The 17,438-nt window shown below is 37.6% G+C and overlaps 1 protein-coding gene across 1 annotated transcript; it reads left to right on the top strand.

The window, feature by feature from the left end:
* Positions 1-10,219: 10,219 nt before the first annotated feature.
* LOC106751576 lies at positions 10,220-12,301 on the top strand. The gene is made up of 4 exons (XM_014632498.1): positions 10,220-10,989; positions 11,710-11,809; positions 12,011-12,118; positions 12,230-12,301. Exons 1-4 carry the CDS (start codon positions 10,220-10,222, stop codon positions 12,299-12,301), a joined length of 1,050 nt encoding a protein of 349 aa, XP_014487984.1.
* Positions 12,302-17,438: the final 5,137 nt, after the last annotated feature.

Here is a 17,438-nt window from a genome sequence, read left to right as displayed (position 1 = left end):
CACAAATATTATAATGAAAAATGTTCAACACCCAAATTTCTGCATATAACTGCACAAGAGATTCCGATAGTATTTATAAAACTGAAAATCTAACGACTGAAAAAACTTAGTAAGAAAAAAATTACAAAACGTTAACGAAATTGAATATTTAACGATTTCTCATAAACTATGGGGTTTGGTAAAAATTTTCTGAGGACAAAAAAGTCTTAGAATCAATCGAAGAATACTCTCAAATTTTTTCCGAATTTTTAAAGATAATTTTTAGTTTTTCTGAAGAGGCAAAAATAAAAGTTTTCAAAAATGTTGTAAAACCGTTCTGAAAAAATTTGAAGGTATTTTTTGACTGATTCTAAGACATTTTTGTTCTTAGGAATTTTTCACCAAACTTAATAATTTTTGAGAAAAAAATTCGCAAAGTTGAAACAAAAAATTTTCCCTTTCGGACGCCATTTTGTGTCCGCCATTTTGAATTTCGAAAAAATCTAACGGGGTTTGAAAGAGCAGACATCTATAACACCGTTTATAATGATTGCGATGGCGTGTGCACATTTTTTCCAACTCAAAATAAACATAAAAAAAAAGTGTAAAATTTGTGAATTTTTCGGAAAAACGGCCTATAACTTTTCCGGCTTACGATTTGGGTAAAATTTCTCAACGGCATTCGAAAGAGGAGGTCAAAATCTATAAGAAATGATGTTTGATAAATTTTCATATAATTTTTTCGTTAAAAGATATAAGATTGAAAGTTTAAAAAAATTTGTGTTATGTGGGAGGAAAAGGTTAATCCGTTTAATCGATACAATTGAGGAAAATGGCCGTTTACTTGACAAGGCAATCGTAAAGTCATTTTACTTCATGACAATGCTAAGCCGCACACAGCAAAAAACCACAAAGAAAACCGTTTTGGTCTGGGAAATTCTTCCTGATGTGACGTATTCGCCAGACATAGTCCTTTCACTACCACTTGTTTCGGTTGATGCAACACTCCTTATCGGATACATACTTCTACTCTATTGAAAACGTTCGAAATTTCGTTGATAACTTTATTGCTTCATAGCCACCGAAAGTTGCTCAATAGATGGCGTAAGGTCATCGATGTTAACGAAGAATATTTCAATGATTAATGTATTCATCTTATTGAAAAATAAAGTCGAAGTTTGCGAAAAATGATACGAATTAATTTATATACTTAATACATATGCAGTGACACGTATACGCAAATATTTCACCAATTGGAGCCCTTATAGCGGTCTTACTACTTACTAATTGGCCACAACCACATATAGATTAAGTTCGTCTTGCATGTTTTTGTTCTGAAAGTATTATTCTATTTTTATTGCTCATTACATGCCGAAAAAAAAGTAAAATGATACTTTTAGCACGAAAGCTTGCTGGACGAATTTAACTATAAAAATATGCAGCCGCTACTTATTGCGGCTACTTATATACTTTTCACCTAGGTCATCACGCATACAATTTTTTGAAATAACAGATAAACGGTGAGAATACATTCGAACACATTAGAATAATACAAAATATATTATAATAACAGAAAATTAACACATTACCAACGTTATTTCTAAACTCTAATTATAAGCAATTTTTAATTGTTGCATTGACCTTAAATAAAAATCAAAGTATTATTTACAAAATATTTTGTTACATTAAAGAAAAGACTAACAATATAAAGAATAATCATATTGCAAAACAATAATTTTAATATATTATAAATTATATATTGTGACGATGCAAATTTTTTCGCGTCACTTGGGCAGCGGCCCGGCCGAGGAGGGACCGGGAGCTCGCGCCTTCTTGTGGGCGAAGGCGAGCGAGCGACCGATTTTTTGTTGTCCTGTGCGCCATTTGCGCACAGTACCCACACTCGTGGTTACTAAGACTGTATTTTGTTGAGTGAGAAGCCACCGCAGGTTAGAGCACCGGACCGAGGAAGACAGCCAGAGGGCGAGAAGCCGGAAGATGGAAGGAAGCGCCCGATGGAGCGGCTGGAGAGAGGCTTAGAGGAGCGGGGAGACCGGCGCCAGAACGGATAGACGGCAGCTAAAAGCGGGAGGGCCACCTTGCGAAGAGAGAAGCGCAAGGTCCCGCAACCCGGTCGCAGGTCAGGATCCCGCGGTAGGCCACCCGGGAGTCCTCGGGAACGACTGCGAGCCTAGATGCTGCCGGATGCCGTACAAGGGAGAAGAGAAGGGAAGCGTCGTGCGAAGGAAATAGCAGACACGAAGTCTTGCGAAGTTCTGATAGAGCGAGGTCCAGCCAAAAGGACCAATCGGGTGCCGCCAGGCGCGGCGGGAGAGATCCGCGCGGCGGAAGCTCGCGCGAAGCAACACGAGTGAGACTCGTCACCGTGCGACCAGACGGCAAGCCCACAGGACGAGCTGGAGACCGAGGGAACGTGCCAGGAGAGCGAGGCCGACATGTCCCAGAGAACGGAATCCAGCGAAGGAGAGGCGAGTTGCCGGTGGTGTGCGGGTGAGCGAATAACCTTGTACAGCCGCGGGTAGATGACGTAGAGTTGCGCGTAATTCCGAGAGTTGCCGCCGCTTCTCGGCGGCAATGGGGCGCCCAGGGAGCACCGGGATTTGGCTCGCTGGAGGTTCGTGACGCCCGTCGGGGGTCGCGCGAACTTGCGAGGGTGGAAGGCCACGTTGCCGGGGCGAATAGGCCGTACTCGAGTAGGGCTCGAGAAAGAATATCCCGGAGGGGCTCCGGCGCAAGACTCGATCGCCTTCTCTGGTCGCGGGGTCGCACAGTCCGCGGAACCGGATAGAGACGCAAAGAAGAAAAATTCCGCGTAGAATAGGTCCGCCTAGTGCGAGCGGCGCGCCGGAAAAGTACCGCGTAGAGTCAAAAGCGCGTATCGAGGCCCGCGAAATTAAACGTCCGTATTAAGTAGAGGCCGGGTGCATGCGGCGGGCTAGAGCACAAGTAGGAGTCCGGAGGGTAGCGCGGGGAAAATCGTAGTGACTGCTGCCGGCGAGTATGGGACCGATTGCCGGGAGTAGTGCACTACTGTCGGGAGAGAGACTCGGCTGGCGCCCAGAAAGAAAAACCCGGAGGGATTCGAGCAGCGGGCAGGAGAAAATAAAACTGCGACGCAAGTCAAATTATTTGCTGCCGTCTAACGGCGTAGATCCGCTGATTAGAAAAGAGCCTCGCCGAACAACAGACGAGGAAGTTCTCTCTTGAATTCCATTGCCGAGTCTCCCGGGGTGCGGAGCATCGTTGTCGTTCGCAATCCAGCAGGTCGAAGCGAACGTTACGTCCGTCATAGTTCGAAGCATGTCTTACACCTCACATGACCGCTGTACGGAAAAGGAGAATCATCATTGTATCCCTTCGTACGAGTATTAAATTCTTGTTACTATTACTGTTAACCGGTCGATCTTCGATTATACACCTCTCCTGCTTCCCCTCCGACTGAGCGACGACTCTCGAGGAGGCGACTAAGAATCACGACGCTCTCCGGCGCGGATGCGATTCCGCCGATTGTTTAAATTCTTGGAAAACTGAGCTAGCCGAGGCCGGGCCGCTGCCGCTTGTAAAAGCGCGAGCGAAGTTGACCACCCAAGGACGAAGCGCCGGGCGTAAGGAAAACGGTGGGTCACAATATATATATATAATATGAAAAAAACATTCAAAAAATATACCTAAAGTCAACATTTCTCAGCGTTAGTTAAGTAATTAGTTAAATGTTCCTTGCTTACTGGATAGGTTTCTTCGCTGCCAGCATAACAAGCAACTGTTAAGGTGACAAAATTATATCGATAGTTCTGGTGCATATTTTGATTAATTGTATTATAGTACTTCTTGTTTAAGAAATAATGAACCAAACTTTTGATTTGAAATCGTACGTTCCATATTTAAGTAGCTAATATTTATATATGCAGTCTGTTCAATAAGAAAGTGTCAGTGATATTTTTGTAGAAAATCATAGTATCGCAAACTAAATTATATCGTTTGAATCTTTAAACTAACCTCTTTTGCGCAATGTACATTAAAAAGTTGGGTTGAGTAGTTGTTAAAAGTAAACATTATTTGTAAAAATGAGTAAAAAATATTTGAAGCATTACGAGGCGATGTTTCTTGTTAACCATTCTAAAGGATCAAAATTAACAATTGTGGCAGCTGCTTGAGCAATTAAAAGAATCAGAGACTTTTGTAAGGAAGTGGGTAAATAGGTTCAAAACCGCTGGAAATGTTGACGATCTGCCAGAAAAGAGATTATCTCGTGTGACGACTCCTAAGGAGGACAAAGCGATCTTGCGTCTCTTTCAGACGAGTTCCAGCTTTACCTTGCGTCAAGCTCAAGTATAATTCTGCCGAAAGAGTCAACATATCTCGCTTAATACCATCAAAATCCAACTGCATTAAAATGATGTGGCGTTTCAGTCTACCACGAAAAAACCGCTGCTGTAAGAAAAGTATTCTTAAAAAAGAAAAGGACACAGGAAAATGTTAATCGAAATTGGGACAATATCATTTCTACAGATGAATCATCCTTTTGGGTATGATGTCCTTTATCAAAAGCTTGGTCAACGAAGCAAAAAAGAATCCTGCAACACATTGTAGAATACCCCATAATAGTTCATGTTTCGGGATGTTTCGATAAACCTGGTTTTGGCTGCTCATATCTATTTACAGACATTTTAAATGCAGAGAAAATGCGGACAATTTACCCAAAATATTTATTAAGGTTTGCTAAAAGGGTTCTTGTTGAGGACACATCGAAATGCGTACTGCAAAAGATAATGACTCGAAACATCATAGTCGGCTATGTACAGTGTGCAAGCTTGAAAATAGCATAACTACGATGGATTGGCCGGCATACTCTCTAGACGCAAATCTCATCGAAAATGTATGGTCATATCATATGATGAAACTTAAAAGAAAGCACGTCTTCACTTTTAAACAGCTGTGCACAAAAATAATAAAAATATGGCACTCTTCAGAATACGACGAAAATCTGGTCGAAAGTATGCAAAAACGATGCCAAGCAATAATTGATAATGAAAGCGAATGGACCAAATATTAGGTAACTGCGCATTACTAAAAATATTCTATTTTCTTTAAAAACAAAAACAATTGACTTTATCATTTATTCTTTCTAAATTCTCACCAACACTTTTTTATTGAATAGACTGTATATACGAGGGTGGGTCAAATATAAACAAGTCTTTTGCAAAACAACCACATATTTTTCAAAATCATTTCTAATTTATATTTTTCTTATTTTTCTACGTAGTCCCCCATCTATACATTTCCTCCAACGGTCTAGTAATTTTTTAATCCCGGTATCATAAAAAGTTCGCGAACATGTATCAAACCGATTGCACACGAATTGCCGCACCTCTTCTTTCGTGTGAAGCGCTGTCCACCAAGGGCGTCCTTGAGTGGTCCAAACATATGGAAGTCGCATGGTGACAGGTGTGGGCTATAGGGTGGATGTTCTAGGACAGCCCAGTGCATATCAGCTAATTTTTGTTGTGTTACTGCTGCGGTGTGGAGTCTGGCGTTGTCATGGAGAAGCAACATACTTCTAATCGGAAAGCCGCGCCTTTTTCTCCGATAGGCAGCTCGAACTGAGGTTCCTGAGAGATTCCAAGAACAATTAAGTGTCAATCGCTTCTGATGAGTTCTCGAACAGCCTCGGTGTTTTGCGCTGTGATGCTGATGCGAGGACAGCGTAGGTGGACAATGTTTTCAACACGCTCCCGTCCTTTCTTAAATTCGTTACACCACTGCTTCACCCAGACCCATGAAAGGGTTCTTTCCCCGAACTGTGGGAGTAAATGGCTCCGAATTTCAGCAGCATTTACATTTTCGTTGACGAGAATAATAACACGATGTGCAACTGCGGAGAGTATCTCCTTCTCACTCATCGTGATTGCTGCAGAGAGTAAGAAGCACGTGGCGCGCTAACTTTATTACTGCCTTCCACATGACCCCCCTCCACTGTCCAAAACGTTGCAGACCCCTTATTCCGCCGAAGGGCGCGCAATTTAAAAAGGCTCGTTCATATTTGATCCACCCTCGGATATATTTATACCAGGTGTAGAAGTATGAAACCGGAAATTTTTTGTAAAAATTACACGTCTGTTGTTTGAAAATGATAAAAAATATTTTATTCAAAATAATGTCCATTGCTATTTATACATATTTCCCACCTCTCCGGCAGTTTATGAATGCCACGCCAAAAAACATCTCTTCTTTTAAAGCGAACAAGCTATCGAGCCATTTTTGTACATTTTCATACGAATTGATGCGTTGTTCAGCGAGAACGTGTTCCATTAAAGCGAATAGATGATAATCGGACGGAGCCAAGTCTGGAAAATAAGCCGCATTCGTTAGTATTTCCCAACTGAACGTCTCGATCGTTTCCCTGACTCGTTTTGCTGTGTGTGATGGGGCATTGTCATAGAGCAAAATGACATTGTGTTGCCTNAAAAATATACCGGTGTATGGAACTTGGGTTGTTGTGTGTTGAAAATCTTCATCAGCTGTTAGATGATGGCGCTGCAGAAGCGGTCTTACGGTCCCTAAACTGATGGCTAGCACCATTTATAGGGAAATTCCGGTTTCACACTTCTACACCTGGTAAAACTTGCATACTCTCGAAAAAGAAAGGACTGACAAGCAAAGTTAGAAGGGTTGATAATATCTCCACAAAAATATCGTAGAAGGTTCATTCTTATAAGCTAAGTATAACGATGTTTAAGTTTAATTTTTATTAATCGAATCTATTTGCTGCATGATAACAGGTGAAATAAGACAGAAAGCTACGTTGTTGCAAATGTTCCAAGTCCTTTCTTAAATGGTCAGGAATAAGTTTATTTCTTTACAATTTTACCATAATCCATCCTCTACATACTGCACTTTAATATTGTTAATTTTAATAAAATTGTATTTATTGGGTTGGCAAATAAGTTCGTTCGGTTTTTTAATCGAAGTAGGTTTACTCGTTCTGCTATCTCTTTTCCACAGCGCTATCGCACAACGCGCCTGCGCAGCTGAAAAGCGACGTTCCACCTAATCTGTTTGTAAATATACGCCGGTTAATACCAGAATATTGTGCGTACTGCACGGTTGCAAATATGGAAGAAAAGAACGTCCATTTTCGCCATATTTTACTTTTTTATTTCAAAAAAGGCAAACGAGGAAGCTCATAAGAAGATTTGTAATGTGTACGGGGACGATGCTTTAACAGAACGTGTGTGTCAAAAATGGTTTGCCAAATTCCGTTCTGAAGATTTTGATGTTAGTGACGCGTCCCGTTCTAGTCGTCCAGCAGAGATTGATTCAGCTGTAATAAAGAATACCGTTGACAAAAATCTATCGCAAACAGTACGAAAGATTGCTACATTTAGTATATCCCACACAAGTGTAGAAAACCATTTGCGTCAGTTGGGATATGTTTCTCGCCTCAATGTTTGGGTGCCGCACGAATTGACCGAGGCCAACTTAACCGCTCGCATTTCCATCTGCGACGCGCTGCTAAAACGCCAATCCATTTTTGAAGCAGTTAGTTACGGGAGATGAAAAGTGGATCGTCTACGATAACGTAGTACGTAAAAGATCATGGGGAAGCAGCAGTGAACCACCACAAACAACCTCGAAGGCAGGATTGCACCCGAAGAAATTATGCTCTCAGTGTGGTGGGATTATAAAGATATCATTTATTACGAGCTCTTACCATTAGGCAGGACTATCGATTCAACTGTATATTGCTCCCAATTAACGAAAATGAGTCAAGCAATACGTTCGAAACGTCCAGAATTGGCAAATCGAAAAGGAGTCGACTTGCACCACGACAATGCCAGACCCCATACTTTATTAACTACTCGGAACAAATTGTTAAGGCTTGGCTGGGATGTTTTGCCTCACCCTCTTTATTTACCGGCACCCTTTGATTATCATTTGTTCCGGTCGCTGCAAAATTCTCTGAACGGGAAAAACTTTGCTAATAATGAAGCTGTTAAAACGCAACTGGATCAGTTTTTTGCCGGTAAACCTCAGACGTTTTATGAATGTGGGATTTGGAAATTGGTAAAAAGATGGCAAGAAGTCATAGAAAAGAATGGTGAATACATTATTGATTAGTATATATTTTGTATATTAAATAAATTGTATTTTATACCAGTCAAAAAAACCGAACGGACTTATTTGCCAACCCAATACTATTATAGTTACTTTTAGTATATAAATTTTTTTATGAGTAAGATGTATCGAGAACACAAATATTATAATGAAAAGTGTTCAACACCCAAATTTCTGCATATACGAGGCCTGTTAAAAAAGTATCGCGAATTTTGAATTTCCGCGGGTTACGTATATTCGATTTTCGATTTTTTTGTGGCGTTATGTTGGTACTCATGTCCCTCACTTATGCCGACAAGTTCGGCCATTTTGAATATTCAGTTAAACTCTTAACATCTGTTTTGTTTGGACTCGTGTTTTGGCTCGTCTTCGATTTTTGCCTATTCCAAAAAATGGATCAAAGAATCTAACAAAATTAAGTGCGCGGACGCATTCCGAATGTTGACTGTGGCATATGATGATTTGTATAAAAAATTTGTTATATATCGAAAAAATACATTTCAAAAAATTATATTTCTTTGATATGAAAAAATTTTTTTCTCAGTGTACGGGAGTGACAAAGCGGGGGGTCTTTATCTCTACTGACACACACAGTCACACACACATATTCACACACACACACACACATACACACACGCACGCACACACATACGCAGGCATACAAAAGAAGTATAAATCCGACCGGGCAATCTCTGCTTGATACATACATCTTGAATAATGTTAATTCCGGCGTTATTCTAATATTTAAGCCTCATAACTCGAAAATGCTTAATGAAAATGAACTTTGTTAGTGTTCTGAAAAGCTCTTGTCACCAGCTATTAGATTTTGGAATATAAAATAGGATGTTCCATTTAAAAAAGTCAATGTGATCTCGACCTGACCTTAGCGACAGCACCCAATATCAAACTAATCGAATCAGTAAATAGAACATTTTAGACTGTATAATTTTTGTATGAAATATTTTTCTCAAAAATACATACTTTTCGAGATATTCAACCATCTCCGAACATTTTGGACACTATATAATTGCCGATATTAAATTAAATATAAAAATTACATCTTTACACGTGATATCTGTGTTATATTCTTATAATTTTTTAGGTTCTAATTTATCCAAAGATCTTCCATGCTTACCTTCAGTGATTGAACGAAAATTAATATGTTCAACTTGATATGACCATTAACTCCAAAGATCTTTCATGAAAATGTAACTAACATGTTCCCGATAATAAAAATAACAACCAACCTTAAGGTTTGTCCTGCGATATACGGAGTCACTGCCAGTAGTCCAAATGCAAATAATGAAAGCAGTTTTGAAGCATCTTGTAGTAGCATATTGTAGATTATTTTAGATCAACTCCTGACTCATATCAGCGACGTCAGACAGCGCGAGGTTTCATGGTATCTTTGAATACTGCTCTGCAACTTCCAACAAAATACTATAAGATAATTGATATTTTGACGAGCAAGAATGATTAGAGAAAACGGCTTTTAGCCTCAATTTTCTATGATAAACAAAATGACGTACATCCACTTCTCAATAAATTGTCATGTCCACTTTAGCGACATTTATCTATTTTTCAGTCTTTCATTTGCATTTTATAATAGGACAACTGGAAATTTTTTGTTGTCGTGTATCAAGAGATACGCAGTACACTATCTTTGTCAATATTCCGGGTCGCTGTCGAATTGAGTAAAATGCATTCGTCGTTTAATAACACATTATATATTAACGACAGGCAAGCAGAAGTGCAGCAACTCAGAAAGAATAATAAATAGCTGTAGATCGATAATTAACTACGAACGACCTTCGACTCATGATAGAAAAAGTATGTTTGTTTGTTCCGATGGAGAGAAACGCATATAACGAATATGGAATAGACAATAGTGAAAACTTACATGGTATGGGATAGACAAATGTGAAAACTTACAAGACTCTAACATTATCTTCGCGTGTTCGGTATCAAATATTTTTTAACAGTCGGATAAAGTCGAGCAAAGTATATCTAGAATATACGAGCGTCAGGGGATTTTAATATACTGAGGGAATTTTAATCTACTCAGCAATCCAAAGCAACTTTTTCACAAGTACTCATTGCGAATATGGATTTCCGAAACTTAAATTCCCTGAACGTTCGCGCGAACTTCCTCTCGGGCAATCTGTTGCCCTTGGAATCCGATGACTCGCGATATTCAATCAGTTGGAAATTGTACGGTGTCCTGATGTGGTTACTTCAAATGGTGCAAATGAGCGTGCTGATTCCTGGTCTCGTCATGGTACCGCGGGAAAAAATTCTGATTGATGGCACTGTTATCGTAGTGGTCACCATCGAAGCGTTCTTCATGGTAGGGCGAATTTACGGCCACAAAGAACTGGTGGATCAATTTATTCGGAAGCTGAATGACATCTTATGTGTCGAAGATAATAACATGAGGAGCATTGTGAAGACGACTCTCAAACCTATGGAGGCTCCGCTCCAATTTTATTGGGTGGCTGGTGGTCTGTCTGTCTTGCTATGGTGTTGCATACCGTTTCTGTTAGTCTCTGAAAAAATATCCTTCCGTTACGAGGATTACAGAGTACCAGCGGTCTTTTCCAAGCAGCCATTCTCGACCGAAGTCTTCCTATTGGGCAGCATCTTCATACTAATCGGCAACATGTATATCTTTTTGAAAAAAGGCAGCGTAGATATTTACATGATATATCTTGTGATGATGATAACGGCGCAATATCGCTATATCGCCAAAAAACTCGCCGCAACATTTCGAGATGCAAATTTGCCAAGTGAACTGCAACAATGTTATCCCGATATAGATCGATGGGTTGAGAAAGAAATAAAAGCGTTGTGTCGGCATCACACTACTGTACTATGGTAAGTAGAACAGAAGATATCTCATGTTTCATATCTAGCTATGTTTGGAAAAGGAAGAGAATACATGCATCTAGGTTATTCAATTGAGAAACATTTAAATTCTCTTTTTATTTTATACGATAACCCATAAAAACCTAATTTTCATCTAATTTATATTTCCCGTAAACGGTGGAAGAATCGAGTTTAACAACAGCAATAAACTATCGTCCAATCGTTTAAATATATATCAATTCATTGTGTACATATGCGTGCGTGCGCGCGCGCGCGCGTGTGCGTGTGCGTGTGTGTGTATGTGTGTGATAGTCCAGTGTAACACAGATTAATACTGTACTATATTCAATGAAGATAATAATAATATGAAATATCTTAGCAAAATAAAAACTACTGTTTCCTTTTTCATTATTAATTTTAAAATTTACTCCACAAAATTCCATAAATTAAAAAAATGTTAAGTGGCAAAATATGCTCAATCGTATTTTATGTGTACATAAACAATAAAAAATTTGTATAAATATTGGTTAATTGAATGGTTAATTGAATGTTTTGCGTTATTTTAATAAAATTGATATATTAAAAAATAACATGTTGATACAAGGTGGGTATGTTAATTTAACATGTTTGTACTTTTTTGAACATATTTACATGTTAAAGTAACATAAAAATTTTAGTAGATCGTTATTTAAACAAAACTTTTTATTGTATATTGGAGCTGTGTTTTAGTTTATCTTCTATACTAAAAAAATTGCTGTCTTTGAGCTTCAGTATGGTTTATGTGAACAGCGTCTTACGGTTTTGTTTTATCGGTATTATGTTGAGCACAGTAAGTAACACAATTAATTTAATTATTTTATGATTATGTATTATAAGTAAAAATATTACGATAAATAAATTTGTAAATATATATATACATTTTTATATGCGGATCGTTTTTCACGGTTTATATAAATGTTCGTTCGTGCAAAGTACAGTACAGTGCCGTACAGTACATATGAGTGATAAATCTTTGCTTATGTATCCGCAGGTACTATCAACGACATTTATAGAAAGTTTACCGATTGTCATGTTTACATGTGGTTCTGTAGTGCAGTTTTACATATTGTGCTCTTGCATGCAACAATTACAAGACGCGGTAAGCTTCCCTTTTTCTTAAACGAAAGCATTCTTAAGTAACATATGTTAGTTTTATATACGTTCATTAAATATATGTAGTATTTCATAACCGTATTAAATATGTTTCAAGAACGAATATGAAATTAACTGTGGTTGTTTCTACTACTGGGGTTTCTACTACTGGGGTCGTTTCAACTTTTAATATAAATACATTTTAAATATATTTTAGGTTTTCTAACATTTCCTGTTAGAAAAATAATTCCTTAATAATTGTAATATCCTTTATGAATTTTTTATCTTTGATTTAGAGCAGAGGCATGACGGATGAAGCGTTTCATGAAAAATGGTATAAATTTGGATTGTCCGTAAAACGAACGTTTATGTTAATGATAATTGGAAATAGTTTAGAGTGCAAAATTTCGATGAACGATAAATTCAAACTGTCATTACCGTCGTTTATGTCGGTAAGAACTCATTTTACATACATTTGTACAGGTGCTGCATCAATATATAAAGCAGTATGTCGAATTTCCACTGTAAGGGCATGCGTGAGAGAGTAACAGCGCGACTGGCTCGAATTCGCACGGCGCTATCTCATTCTCTTATCCATGCCCTTACATATTCTATATGTGATTCAACACTCCGTACTTTATGTCATTGTCGACAAATTTTTCTGTGGTATTTCAGATCTTAAATCAATCGTACTCGATTGCTCTTCTCTTCCTATAGGTAAAAATACCATGAAGGATTGATTGTGCAAACGTCTTAAATACGATCTTATGTAATTAAAACCTGCTTCGCAAGCTGATTATGACAGTAAATTAATAAAAAAATTAATTATAAATTAACAAATAACAATTTAGTTTTATTAGATATTTATACTTATATACATAAATGTTAATGTGATTTGAATGTCACAAAGGTATAGCATTAACGAAAATATAAAGAAATTGTCGATATCAAATTAATTGTAGTAATTGAATCTTTGTAGGCGTACTATATTATACATTTCCAAGTTTTTTATCATAATGACTTCAAGGATCGTTCATTAGTAGTTCATCGATTCATTAGTAGTTAAAATAAAATTAATATCGTTTGTCAAATATCAATAAAAATAACGACTAAATAACGACCAACATTAAAAATTAATCTGCCTTGTATGAAAATATAGCAGGTAGCCCATTCACGAGATAAACTTATAGAGTGATATCAACGATGTCAAACACTGTTTCATTGTGTCTTCATATTTTACTATCTAGTGTCTAGCAGGAGACTACAAAATAATTGCCGCTTCATCGGATGAAAATGATGAGACGGAAGCTTAAAGCTACTTGATGCTATGAGGGTCTAAATGATAAAGGTCTGCTGTTCTATAAATTGTTGCAGATTGAATATTCTCTGTGATATTTCCTTAAATCAAATTGTTCGCTTATATCTCCTAATAAGGCACGTCAAAATTTCTGTAGTTGTGTAGCGAAAACAACACTAAATTACAGATATCCCATTTCGTTCGTATTCTTAGCTATTATCGGACGGAATTAAATGTTTCTCGATTTACAGGATATAACATATTAACACTTTGCCGTCCGCACGTTTCATCAGGATTTTTTTGTTTGGTGCCGGCGGTTTTTCGAGGTTTTCGGGAGATCATAAATCGTCAGTTCTCATTAGTTTTCAATCCTGTCCTGCTACTTTCATGAAATTTTGAGGATATATTTAAATAAATATAACATTTTTTTTGTATTATATATTTATTTATTTATTAATATTTTATTGGGTACTTAGTATTTCTCTTTTAGGTTATATGAAGCAAAACAATCTCCGAGGTGTAACGCGACTCCACAAGACTTACACATTAAATTTGTTGTCCTTCTTTTTTTGTTTTTGGAACATACATAGCACTTTCTTCGTTTTCGTTTGTCGGTTAGGAAATTTGTATTAGCTGGTGTCGCTTCAACTGACCGGAAAGTCTGTCGATCGAATCATGATGTCTGTAACTTATTATTACTTAAACAGAATACAAACAGAACACCAACAGTACACAATCAGAACACAAACGGCACCACAGTGCTGTCACCGGCCTTTGCGTGATAGTTTTGCGCACGACACCAACGTGGTGTCGTCGGCCTTTGCGCAATAGTTTTCGCGGAACACCAACGTGGTGTCCCCGGACGACATAATGTTAACTATAGTCAGAAACGCATCAACCCAAAAGAAATAATAATTAGTCATAAATCGATAGTTCCTTGCAAGCGATAGTTCCAAACAACATTTGATATCAAGATAGAAGAGGTTTTTACCTTTGTTTAAATGAAAAGGGATAACGATAAAATAAAATCTTAAGACAAAAGTGAAAATATATTGGATCGCCCCACAGTGTTCACATGTCCCACTGAATTCTGTCAGAGAAAACGTGAATATTTTAAAGGAAAATAACAATTTCTTAATTAATCGATATAAACCTGCATTAGGAAGCGTTGTTCTATGAACATGGATTTTCAAAATGTGAACCTTCTGAATGTTTAGTTGAATTATATAAGCGGCAATCTGCTACCCGCGCCGTGCAATTCGCGATTTTCGATCGCGTGGAAGTTATATAGCGGTTTGACGTGGTTGCTTCAAATGACATAAGCAAATGTATTAATCGCAGGTTTTACATTAGTGCCGTGGGAGCATGCTATTCAAGAGTGCCCGCTTACTTTTGTATTAATCATTGAAGTATTCGTCATGGCTGAACAAGTTCACACACAGAGAAAATTATCGGAATGTCTAATTCAAAACTGAACGATATTCTGCTAATCAACGACGAGATCATGAAGAACGTCGTGATGGAAATTATTAATTTCATTGATGCTCCGCTGAGATAATAATATGGTGGTTTCACTCTTTACGACATTTTCTTTATTATAGTTTCTGATAGTTTTCGAGAAAGGTACCATCATTTACAAGGATTTCAAGATGACGGTAGCTTTTACTAAACAACTTTTTTCGACCTAGATTTTTGTACTAAGTTACATTCTCATAATGGTTGACAACATCCAAATTTTTCTGAAAAAATGTGTCTTGTATATGATACTTCATGCTGATGATAATGGTCGAATATTGCTATATCGCCACGAAGCTCACCACGATATTTTGAGATGCAAATAAGTGATGCAATTTCGAGGAAGTTAACTATGAAGTAGATTGGTGGACATAGAATGCGATAAAAGTGTTGTACCGGCATCATATTAATATCAGTTGGTATAATTATTATGTTTTTTAATTCTTATATATATTAATACATATTTTATAAGGGAGATAAAACGCAACATTTTTGCTAAATATGTCAGTTAATAATAAGTTTAATATTTAATACTGAGAACTGAGAGGAAATGCTCATGGTTAGCCATTTTATAAAAATTAGTTCATAATTCGAAAGCGCGATTATGATGCAACAATACATATTATTTTAAGATAAAATTGAACGAAATATTTTCTTCTGTAGAAGAAGTATTGCTCCATTTCTTTGTTATTATGTATTCTGTAAATATATTATATATTCTTGCGTCATTAATGTGTAAATTAATTCCTTTAAAAGTGAAAATTCACTTTATAAGATTCTAAATTAAATACGAGGGTAGATTAAATATACAAGGTCTGTTCAAAAAGTATCGCGAATTTTGTGTTTTTTCAAAAATTATTTATTTATTCATGAATATCTATTTTGTCTCCTTCAAAGTAATCCCCATCAGATATTATACATTTGTGCCAACGTTTTTTCCAACCCTCGAAGCACTTCAAAAAATCATTTTTTGTTATCTTGTTCAGCTCCTCCTTCGATGCCGTCTTTATCTCTTCAATCGTAGCGTAGCGTCGTCCTTTCATGTGCCTCTTCAGTTTCGGGAACAAGAAAAAGTCACAGGGGGCCAGGTCTGGGGAATACGTTGGCTGCGGCATCATTAGTGTGTTGTTTTTGGTCAAAAATTCGCGCACAAGCAACTATGTGTGAGCAGGGACGTTATGATGGTGCGAAAGCCAATTTTTGTTCTTCCACAAATCCGGGCGTTTCTGGCGAATTGCTTCGCGCAAATTGCGCATAACTTGTAGGTAATATTCCTTATTGATCGTTCTACTNTTTCTCGTCAACGAAAATGTAAATGTTGCTGAAATTCGGCGCCGTTTACTTCCAAAGTTCGGAGAAAGAACCATTTCATGGGCTCGGGTGAAGCAGTGTTGTAACGATTTTAAGAAAGGATGAGAGCGTGTCGAAAACATTGCCCACCCGCGCCGTCCCCGCACCAACATCACAGCGCAGAACACCGAGGCTGTTCAAGAACTCATCGAAGACAATCGGCACTTAACTGTTTTTGAAATCTCTCAGGAACTTCAGTTCGAGCTATCGGTCGAAAAGGCGTGGCATTCCGATCAGAAGTGTGTTGCTTCTCCATGACAACGCCAGACCCCACACCGCAGCAGTAACACAACAAAAATTGGCCGATATGCACTGGGTTGTCTTAGAATATCCACTCTACACCACAGACTTGTCACCATGCGACTTCCATATGTTTGTGCCACTCAAGGAAGCCCTTGATGGACAGCGTTTCACAANCAGTTCGTGTGCAATTAGTTTGATACACGTCCGCGAACTTTTTATGATACCGGGATTAAAAAATTTCCAGACCGTTGGGGGAAGTGTGAAGATAAGATGGGGGACTATGTAGAAAATAAGACAAATATAAATTAGAATTAATTTAGAAAAATATATGGTTTTTTTGCAAAAGGCTCGTTTATATTTGATCCCCCTTCGTATATATAAAGTGTATGTAATGACAATTACCTTATTATTACCTAAATTAAATATATATAAATTATAATGATAATTACTTTATTATATTTGATATGCGCATGTTAAATTTCTGTTGCAGTTTATTGGGTTTACTTAAAAAAAATTGTCTTCAAACCTCAATATGTGTGCGCACGTGAACTAGAGTCTCTTGTGAGCGTAAAGTTCAATTCAAAATAACACAACGGCGCATTAACAATAACACAATGATTCTTCAATTTATTGCTTCTTTGAAGGGGCACAACTCACGCGTGACAGTTCCGCAACGCACTCACTCTCAGAAACGTTAACAAGAACTGAAAGTGTGAACGCAAATATAATAACATTCGGTAAACTTTGTAAATACCGCACGCAGTTATTATAAAGAAGTATTTCAATGGATAAATTGCGATTGACGATGAGCAATCGACAACGCGTAGCAGGATCACGAATACGTCCTGTCACAAGCTATGCAGAAACGTACTGAATCAGGTTCAGAAGCTCCCGAGGATGTTTCGCTTATTTTTTTAATCTC

The sequence above is a fragment of the Dinoponera quadriceps genome, unplaced genomic scaffold, assembly GCF_001313825.1.
Source record: "Dinoponera quadriceps isolate SergipeBrazil2010 unplaced genomic scaffold, ASM131382v1 scaffold402, whole genome shotgun sequence".
Taxonomy (NCBI): domain Eukaryota; kingdom Metazoa; phylum Arthropoda; class Insecta; order Hymenoptera; family Formicidae; genus Dinoponera; species Dinoponera quadriceps.
This window is presented reverse-complemented; position numbering and strand designations above follow the sequence as displayed.

Excerpts from the sequence above, each read along its gene's own strand:
- LOC106751576 (XM_014632498.1), top strand. The coding sequence starts at position 10,220 with ATGGATTTCCGAAACTTAAATTCCCTGAACGTTCGCGCGAACTTCCTC. Across the intron at positions 11,810-12,010 it reads TCGGTATTATGTTGAGCACA|GTACTATCAACGACATTTAT; the intron begins GTAAGTAACACA and ends ATGTATCCGCAG. Across the intron at positions 12,119-12,229 it reads TGCAACAATTACAAGACGCG|AACGAATATGAAATTAACTG; the intron begins GTAAGCTTCCCT and ends ATATGTTTCAAG.